Here is a 9,350-nt window from a genome sequence, read left to right as displayed (position 1 = left end):
TGGACGGACCACTGCGACCCCGAGCCCTCGAAGCAGCCCAGACTGAAGGCGGAAGTGCCCCGGGGTACGCAGTGAGCCAGGCCAGAACCCCCACGGGGCGCGCCGGGGCGGCACGGGCCGTCCCTTCCTCCCGCCGCGCCGCGCATGCTCCGTGCCCCCACCCCACCCCACCCCGGCGCCCCGTTCCCACGCCGCCGCCGCCCCGGCCCCGCCCATGCCTCGGCCCCGCTCGTCCGCGCTGGACTGACGGACTGCCGCTCAGAACGCGCCTCCCGAGCGGCGCCCAGCTGCGAGGTCGAGACGCAGCCAGGAGCCCCGCCGCCTCCCCTCCCGGGGGCGCTGACCCGGAGGGCTTCTCGGAGGTGGCAGCCTTGACCTCGAGCCTGCCCGGAGGCTGGGGCAGGGGGAGGAGGGAAGGACAGCCCAGAGGCCCGCGAGCCGCTCTCGGCAGGTGGCCGAGGGTCACCCTAGGAGGTGACGAGCGTGAGCGCGGAGAGCTGCTGGCTGGCCCTCGGGGCCGCCCCCTTCGCCCGCCGGGGAAGGGCAGGCCGTGTTTCCCAGTTTCTCTCCTCTGACTGCGGTTCGCCGCTGATTCTGGGGCTGGCAGGAGAGCATCCCAACGCCAGGCTGCCTGGTAAGTTTGGATTTCGCGCCTCTGCGTGAGGTCGCAGCACTCCTGCCCAGGGGCACCTGGCGAACCGTCCGCAGGCATGGGCCCTGAGGGTGCCCGGACGTGCGCCTGCAGCTCTCAGGGTTGGGGGTTTGTGCCCCTTGGTGGTATGGAGTGTTGGCGGGGACGAGCACGCCAGGGGAAGGTACAGGAAGAGGAAGCCAGGGGCCGGACGGAAGGACCGCAAGGGCAAGAGCTGAGCTGGCCGAGCGGGAAAGTGTGCGGGGCTGCCATGCAGGGCCAGCTGTGGCAGCCCTCCCGTCCAACAGACAGCTGCGAAGCACGCCTGCGGGCCAGGCTGTGGGCACTGCAGATACTTCCTCAGGGAGCAAAACTGCAAAGCCCTGCTCGGGGGTCCAATTCTAGTGGCAGGACACAGGCAATAAAGAGTCAACGTTTCGGGGCTTCCCTGGTGGCGCAGTGGTTGAGGGTCCGCCTGCCAATGCAGGGGACACGGGTTCGTGTCCCGGTCCGGGAAGATCCCACATGCCGCGGAGTGGCTGGGCCCGTGAGCCATGGCCCCTGAGCCTACGCATCCGGAGCCTGTGCTCCGCAACGGGAGAGGCCACAACAGTGAGAGTCTCGCGTACCTCAAAAAAAAAAAAAAAAAAGAAAGAAAGAGAGTCAACGTTTCAAATTAAGAATTACAGAGTACGTTAACCAGGGGGAAAAATGGAGCAAGGGAAGGGAGGTGAGCGGTCGGGCTGCGAGTTTAAGTAGTGTGGTTAGAAGGCAACATTTCCAAAAAACTTGAAGGAGGTGAGAGAGCATTCTGGGCAGAGGGAACAGCCAGTGCAAAGGCAGGAGTGGCCTGGTGCGTGGCCGGAGCAGGGAGAGCAGAGGAGGGCGAGGTCAGGAGATGGACACCCCAGGAAGGGCTGGTAGCAGGTGGCCTCTTTCCGTCCGGGTCAGCCTCTGCCCCCGGAAGGGCAGGGCCTGGAGACACGGGTTTCAGAGTTGCTCCTCAGAGCGCTTTGCTTGGCCGGGCAGCAGGGATGGCCCTGGGCTGACCTGGGGCAGCTCCCAGGCTGGATCTCTGCTCCGGGCTGAGGCTGGGCCGCCCACGGCCTGGGGCCTCCGGCCTTTCCACCAGGTGGGTGGCAGGTGACACAGGTCTCAGAGAATGCTGCGTGGGGCTGAGAGGAGGCAGTTGGGGTCTTGAGGTACCAAACACCAGAGGAAGTTGCAGCAGGAAGGAGGAAGCCCAACCCTAGTGGCCCTGCTTGTCCCTCCTCGCAGACGAGAAGGCCCCAATTCCTGATCCGGCCTCAGTGGGCTTACTAGATGCCTTTCCTGTTGTTGTTTGTTTGTTTGTTTGTTTTCTGTTTTCTTTTTCTGGGGAAATAGCCCCATCTCGTGGTCTTCCAAAGACATCAACGCTGAAGCCCACCGGCTTCTCCCTTTGGGGGCCACGTCGTTTCAGGCTCTCCCCGTTCCCGCCGCCTCCTCCGCGTATACTCGGCTTTACTTGGGCTGGGCTCAGCGAGCGGCCTGGGAGTCTGCTCCCCTCCGTGGGGCGGACCGGCGTGGGGGGAGCGCCCAGTTACCCTGGCTCCCGGGGCCTTCCCAGCTTCTTGCCCCAGGTGCTGCTCTCTGAGGGACCCTCGCCTGCATGCCCGGTGTCCTACTTCAGAGAATCTGAGCGTCAGGGCCTAGAATCATCCTTCAGCTTCTCCTCCGCTCTGGAGGCCCACCGACGTCAGAGGCTCTCAGGAGAAGCCACTCTCCAGTTCCACAAGCTCCTTCCATATCCTTCCTTCCATTCCTGCTTGGGAGCGTCTCCCTGTTACCACCCCGGGGGAGATCGGGCATTAGGGTCTGTGAGGACAGGGCTTGTCGCGTCTCTTTCCAGGATTTGAAATTATGCTGCCTTTGGGGCATTAGGTCTCAAGGATAGACACTGCTGTGTGTGAGCACCTCCTGGCTGGCGCCACCGATGGTCTCCGTCTACAGGCGAACCCTGCCCGTGGCGTTTCTCTCGGCAGTCACAGCTCAAGTTTCTTCTCTCTTGGGGGCTTGCACTGCAGCGTGTCTTGGGATGGGGGATTACAGAATAACACCTCTTCTTTTCAGCTTTTCTGTATTTTTCAAAATGGATGGTGACCTGGCAGTACAGTCGTGATAGAGAAAAAACAAGCTTGTGATGTGTTTCAAAACAATTTGATGCTAGTCTAAAAACCCTTGCTGTTACCAGTATTCTTCCCTCCCCACACCTTTAGCTGGTGCAGGTCCCCCTGTGACTGGTGGTGTGTCCCAATGAAACATGTCTGGCCTGTGGACAAAAGGATGAACACTTGACAGCGACGTTAAGTATATTTGCAACTTTGTGCAGCCCCCACCACCTTCGACCTCCCAAATATGTTTATCACCCCAAAAAGAAACCCTGTCCTCATGAAGCAGTCACCCCCCCACCCCACCCAGTCCCAGGCCCTGGCACCCAGATCTGCTCTCTGACTCTCTGGATTTACCTAGGACTCTCTGGACATGTCATGTGTTTTATAAGATTTAAAGGTTTTTTTTTTACAGCGAGCCACAGGACAGTGGCACTCTGGAGAGATGACAGGCAGAAGGAGGGACGGCTGCCACGAGGGATGGCGCACCTGGGTAGGGGTAGCTAGTGGTCCCTGGGCAGTGGCCGGTTTGAACAGTTTCGCAGGCTCTGGTGCGTAGGACCTGTCCTTGGTTGTCTGGTACCTGGCCACTGAGTGTGAGACCCCGATAGGAGGGTTTGGGGCGTGGGTTTAGTGGCCCCAGAGAGAGGGGCTTTGATACGGGAGGTGGGTGGTGGGGGAAACTTCCCAAGCTTAGCAAACTGCTTGCGAAGGCCAAGGAGAAAGAGTTTCTAGTCCTAACTTCAAAAGTAGGTCAAGAAAGCCCTTGTGAAATATTGCATTACATCATATAAATAGAACCACGCATGTGTGGCCTTGTGTGCCTGTGTCTGGCTTTTCTCACTTAGCATCGTGACACTAGGTTCGTCCACACGGTAGCGTGGATCAGTGTTTCATCCCTCTTTGGGGCCGAATAGTATTCCATCGTGCGTCCAGACCATGGTTTGTTATCTGCTCTTCTGTTCATGGGCGTTTGGGTTGTTTCCACCTTCGGGCGATTGTGAAGTGTGCCGCAGTTCATTCACATGGATGGACGTTTTTGTGAGAACACTGTTTTCGATTCTTTTGGGCATATACCCAGGAGTGGTTTACTTACTGAAGGACCACTAGACTGTTTTCCCTTGTAATTCTGAACACTGTCAAGCAAACAGACGAGTAGAGAGAATAGTCCAACCAAGCCCGCGTACCCACCTCCCAGGGTTAGCAGTGGCCTCCAGCTCCAGCTTGCCTTATTTGCTTGGGTCCCCCCACCTCGCGCGCTCTCTCTCGCTCTCTCTCTCTTCCTCCCTCCCTCCCTCTCTTTCCTTCTGTCTTTTGTATTTGCTGAAGCACTTTAAAGTCACTTCACACGCCCTTTTCTCCCCAAATGGTGCGAATGTGTCTCTTGAAAAGGACATTTTCTTCCATGACCTGGTGCCACTACCCATCCAACACATGGGCAGCAGTGGCCCCGCCCTCACCCTCCACTCTCCACAATGCCTTTGACTCCTCTTTTGTTCACGCCAGCATCTCATCAAAGACTCCCATTGCACTTGGCTATTGGCCCCTTAACTCTCTTTTCATCCAGAACAATCTCCCTACCCAGCCTCCTCTTTCCCCCGTGACACTGATTTGCAGAGGAGACCAGGGAACAGCCCACCTTCTGCATCGGGTGCCTCCCTTGTGGTGCCTTTAACTGGTCTCTCTGTCCCCAAGGTCCTCTATAAACTGGATGCTGGGTCCCAAGGCTGCATTAGAATCAAGTCAGGCTTTGGCAAGAGCCCTCCTGGGCATCCCCACCAAGGGGACGTCCCACTTCCGTCCCACCATTAGGTTCGCTTCCTCTCTTGTGACCAGCAGTAAACCGGGAAGACATCATGTGGCCGACCCTTCCCCCTCAGGCTTCATCTAATGGTTTTGGCATCCAAAATCTCTCTGATTAGTATAAACTTCTCCATCAGACATGCATTCATTTATTTATTCTGGGCCAGTGTTAACTGACAGCTCATCACAGGTGATAAGGGAATTTGGGGAGATTTAACTTGTTCTGAGGACCCCATCCCCTTGCCCTCTCTCCTGGGGCAAAAACAGGCCGTGATGCCCACTCCGCCCTCCCCCCGCCACTGCCTGTCTCCTCCACTCCTCCGCCCGTGACTCCCATGTTGTGGCCGCCAGTTGGGTGGACATATCCTTGGAGCAAACTTTCTTTTGCCCCATTGTCTTCCGGCATTGAGGGCTGGTGTGGAGAAATCTGGTTCTGTCCACTTGGTTGGTGACACGCTCCTCCTGCCTTAGCGTGAGCCCCGGGCAGCCTCACCTTCTCCCCCTCCCACCCCCTCACCCCGCTCCAATTTTCAGCACCATGACCGTGCAGCTAGGGCCCCTCTCAGGGCCGGGTATGGGCCATGCCATTGGCCAGCTACTCTCTTTATTCACCCCCAGCCTGCAGCTCTCAGCCTGAACGCTATCCCTCCCCCAGCGATGGGGGACCCTCCCTCTTGCATCCCACTAGCTTGGTCTTTCTCTTTCCTTGAGAGCAAGTCTGTTTGCAGGTGAAGGAGGTATGTGTGTTTGGAGTTTTTCTTGTTGTTGTTTTTTTAGTTTAATTTAATTTAATTTTTGTATACAACAGGTTCTTATTAGTTCTCTATTTTATACACAGTAGTGTATATATCTCAATCCTAAACTCCCAATTCATCCCACCACCATCACCCTCCCCCTGGAGTTTTTCTTTAAGAACCCCGACCTCAGGGGGCAAGGGGGCAGCAGTGGGGCTTCCAGGGATGGCTAGAAAGTCAGGATTGGGGTGCTGGTCACGTGGGAGGAGGGCTGAGAGAGGAAGGAAATGAGAAAAAGGAAAGAAGAAACACACTCCCTTGAAAGCCTGGCTAGGCAGGCCCAGCACAAGGAGACAGAATCCTTGTCTGGTGAAGAGAGGGGACAGAAGCTCAGTTTGAGAAAGTGTTATGGATTGAATTGTGTCTCTCCCCGCAAAAGATATGCTGAAGTCCTGTCCCCCAGCAGCTCTGATTGGGACCCTATCTGGACAAGGTCACACTCGGCGCATGGGCTCAGCTCACACCTGGCTCGCTCCGCATTAGTGTCTCTGCGCCCCTGCGATGGCAGCCATGCTCCTGATGGCCAGACGCAAGGTGAGTGGGGCTCCGTGACTGTGGGCAGCATCTCCCCCAGCAGCCTCTCTCTGCCGCTTCCTCCTGTCCCATCCTCACAGCTATTGCCGAGCTCTCCAGGGACCCCCCCACCCCATGTTTAGTTGCTACCAGCTCATCCTGGGGCCCACGGAGGTGAATTCCCCTGAAGCCACAGCAATGGGTTGTTTTAGGTGCCAGTGTCTTTTGAGGACGTGTCTGTGTACTTCACCAAGACAGAATGGAAGCTTCTGGATCTCAGACAAAGGATGCTCTACAAGCGGGTGATGCTGGAGAACTACCGCCACTTGGTGTCACTGGGTAAGGGCCTCACACACAGCCAGGCTCCCGCCCTGTGTCTGAGCTGTGTATTTCTGAGCGTCTTTGCTAGTTGGTTACTGTGAGTCCAAGAATACATGCATTTCCCCATCAGGTCAGTAACCTATTGATGCCCAACTTTTACCTCAGTAGCACAGCGTTTAGCTAAATGGTCTGGGCTTGAAGGTGTTTTAGGTAAATGCGTGGGCCCCCGTCAAACTTATTTTGATATAAAATCACGAGTTAGCTAAATCTCTTCTACCCAAAAGATAGATGCAAATTAGCCTTGAATATTCATATACATCAAGGTGTACTTATTCCATTTTTACCAAGGTTGCCTTTTACGTTCGTTTCATGTTCTAGGGTTTTCAAGCATCTGTTCCTTGCATCAAGCCACAGAGAGCCCAGGACATAGAGGCCCAGGACTTGGAGAAACGGGAAAGAGCTGGGGCAGGCTCCCCCACTGCGCCCCTGCCTTCGGGGTTGCAGGGGATCCTTTTGTTCTGTTTCTTCTTTTAAACTCTACAGATTCCACCTCAGTCATCTAACCCCACAGAAGGAGACTAGCTTCTTCCCCTTGGTTGTTTTTGGCCCTTATCAGGCAGATCTGGGGTTCCCCAGGGAAGTTGTGGATTCCTCAGTGGAGTCTGGCATAAGGAACAGAGACATCTACTGTGTTTGATGGTGAAACAGGGGGCTTTGGCTTTCGGGACACAGGCAGCCCTTCAGCTCTGTCTGCTTCTTGATACTCCCTGGGGCCTTGCTCCAACCCTCTGTTTGTCCTTCAGGGTCTCCACACTGATCCCCCATTTCCCACAGGCCATCCCGTCCTGCAGGCCAAATAATAACATCATTATCCTCTTGGGCTGAATCACCACCTACTTAAGATTCACCATGCATGCCTGGCCCCTGTACACTCAGAGCGCCTTTCGTCCTTAGAGGGACTCTGCCGTTTCTCTGGACCTTCCCAGTGGCACTTTCTAGAGAGTTCTTCATTCTCTGTTCCTGAAGATATTAATGCTGGACTGAGTCCAGGAGTGACTAACCTGCTTCCTTTCCATGGACAGGGTTTTCATCCTCCAAGCCTCACCTGGTCTCCCGGCTAGAGCGAGGAGAGGGGCCCTGGGTAGCAGACGTCCACAGGATGGGGACCACCACAGGGATGCAGGCAGGTGAGTGAGGGCCACTTTGTCAGCTTGCCGAAGCCATTGGCAAAGAACAGCAGCTGATGGAGGGTGGCATGGCCACTTCGGGTGGGACATTCTCTTTCATGGCAGATTTAAATCTGTCATGGAGTCCCCTGTCTCATACCAGCTCTGATATTTCTAGCTCGTTGCCATCTCCTCCCCTCTTGCCCTCCTGTCTGCTGACGGTTATCTTGCTTCTTCTCCCTTGTCTTCAATTCCTGGTTCAGCTCTTCTCAGCCTTGGAGTGAGGGTGAGGGTGAAGAACAAACCTAAATAGAGACCCAGGGAGGGAGTGACACTGGTTGGTGCTCTCTGTCTTTACAGGTGACAGGATGAAGAGCAAACCGATAATTTCAAAGCAGAAAACTTGTTCAGAAGAACTCGCAGGGGCTGACCTTCAGGGTGGCAACAAGGGCCAGGTAGCCGGGCAGTCAGAGGAAACACTTGAGCACAGACGGAAACATGCTTATTGTCCACAGACAGCTTTCAGCAGGGGTGACCCTCCCAGGGAGAAAGGCCAAGGCAGCTCCCCAGGTGAGGAAAGAGAGATACAGAGAAGTAGCTGCAGAGGTAGACAGGGTTTGGTTCTAAGGCAGCAGGGTTCCAAAGGTGCAGAGAAACAGTTCCTGTGTCAGCAGTGTGGGAAATCCTTCAGCCGGAGCTCCAACCTCATCAAGCACCGGATCATCCACAGTGGTGAGAAACCCTACGAGTGCGGCGAGTGCGGCAAACTCTTCCGGCGCAGCTTCGCGCTCCTGGAGCACCAGCGCATCCACAGTGGTGAGAAGCCCTATGTGTGCGGCGAGTGTGGGAAGACTTTCACACGCAGCTCCAACCTCATCAAGCACCAGATCATCCACAGTGGTGAGAAGCCCTACGAGTGTGGCGAGTGCGGGAAACTCTTCCGGCGCAGCTTCGCGCTCCTTGAGCACCAGCGCATCCACAGTGGCGAGCGGCCCTACACGTGCAGCGTGTGCAGCAAGGCCTTCAGCAGGAGCTCCAACCTCATCGAGCACCAGCGCACACACAGCGGCGAGAAGCCCTACACGTGCAGCCAGTGCCTGAAAGCCTTCAAGGGCATCTCCCAGCTCATTCACCACCAGCGCATCCACAGTGGGGAGAAGCCATTCGAGTGCAAGGAGTGTGGGAAGGCCTTCCGGGGGCGCTCGGGCCTCAGCCAGCACCGGCGGGTGCACAGCGGCGAGAAGCCCTATGAGTGCAGCGAGTGCGGGAAGACCTTCAGCCGGCGATCCAACCTCTTCAAGCACCAGGTGGTGCACAGTGAGGAGAGACCCTACAAGTGTCAAGACTGCAGGAGGGCGTTCCGCAGCGGCTCCGTCCTCCTGGAGCACCGGCGCACCCACGGCAGCCTGCGGCCCAGCGCCTGCGGCCACTGCGGCCAGGCTTCCAAAGGGAAACCGCAGCTCGGCCGGAAGCCAAAAACTCACTGCAGAAGGAAGCTCTCGGAGGGAAGCAGCTCAGAAAAGGCACCGGCCTGCCTGGCCCTCTGGAGAGCCACTGCGGAGCCCCGCCCCGAAGACGAGAAGCTCCGTCCAGACTCCGCCCACGCCACCGCCCCCAGCTCCTTCTGACGGGGTGCACCGTGGGAGGGCTGGCTTTAAAATGAGGCCCACGTTCCCCACCTCAACCCCCTCCCTTTGCTCGTTGATGCTGCTGCAATGGAAGCACCTAGTGCGCCGCAGGCAGACGGGCGTGTGTGTGCCGCCAAGGAGCACGCACGTTTGCATTCCACCCTGGAGCCGCTGAAGCTGCTCTTGCCCCATGTGCCTGGGGCCTGAGTGCTGTGGGTGGGAGGGAGCGGGTGCCTTCAATTAGGGAGGAGTGGGGGCCTTCACTTCACCCAAAGACTTGTTAGCGTTTCCAGGTAGAAGACACGAAAAGCACTTTAATCCTTTAATAGCTTAATAGTGGGAGG

General features: G+C 56.8%; 1 protein-coding gene across 2 annotated transcripts; it reads left to right on the top strand.

Annotated features, from left to right (window-relative positions):
- The first annotated feature begins 323 nt into the window (after positions 1-323).
- ZFP92 (ZFP92 zinc finger protein) lies at positions 324-9,128 on the top strand. 2 transcript variants are annotated; one of them, XM_060138000.1, is made up of 5 exons: positions 324-634; positions 5,758-5,912; positions 6,104-6,230; positions 7,295-7,399; positions 7,739-9,128. In XM_060138000.1, exons 2-5 carry the CDS (start codon positions 5,880-5,882, stop codon positions 9,004-9,006), a joined length of 1,533 nt encoding a protein of 510 aa, XP_059993983.1. In that variant the 5' UTR covers positions 324-634; positions 5,758-5,879; the 3' UTR covers positions 9,007-9,128. The 2 variants fall into 2 exon arrangements, with proteins under 2 accessions (XP_059993983.1, XP_059993985.1); XM_060138002.1 differs by having other exon boundaries at positions 603-634; positions 5,812-5,912.
- The last annotated feature ends 222 nt before the right edge of the window (positions 9,129-9,350 follow it).

This window comes from Lagenorhynchus albirostris, chromosome X, assembly GCF_949774975.1.
Source record: "Lagenorhynchus albirostris chromosome X, mLagAlb1.1, whole genome shotgun sequence".
Classification (NCBI taxonomy): domain Eukaryota; kingdom Metazoa; phylum Chordata; class Mammalia; order Artiodactyla; family Delphinidae; genus Lagenorhynchus; species Lagenorhynchus albirostris.
The sequence above is the reverse complement of the archived record's forward strand: the minus strand, read 5'-3'. Positions and strand labels throughout refer to the sequence as shown.

Bases quoted from the DNA above. Each gene is read 5' to 3' on its own strand.
- ZFP92 (XM_060138000.1), top strand. From the start codon at position 5,880: ATGGCAGCCATGCTCCTGATGGCCAGACGCAAG. The intron at 6,231-7,294 runs GTAAGGGCCTCA...TTCCATGGACAG, and splicing joins CCGCCACTTGGTGTCACTGG to GGTTTTCATCCTCCAAGCCT. The intron at 7,400-7,738 runs GTGAGTGAGGGC...CTGTCTTTACAG, and splicing joins CACCACAGGGATGCAGGCAG to GTGACAGGATGAAGAGCAAA.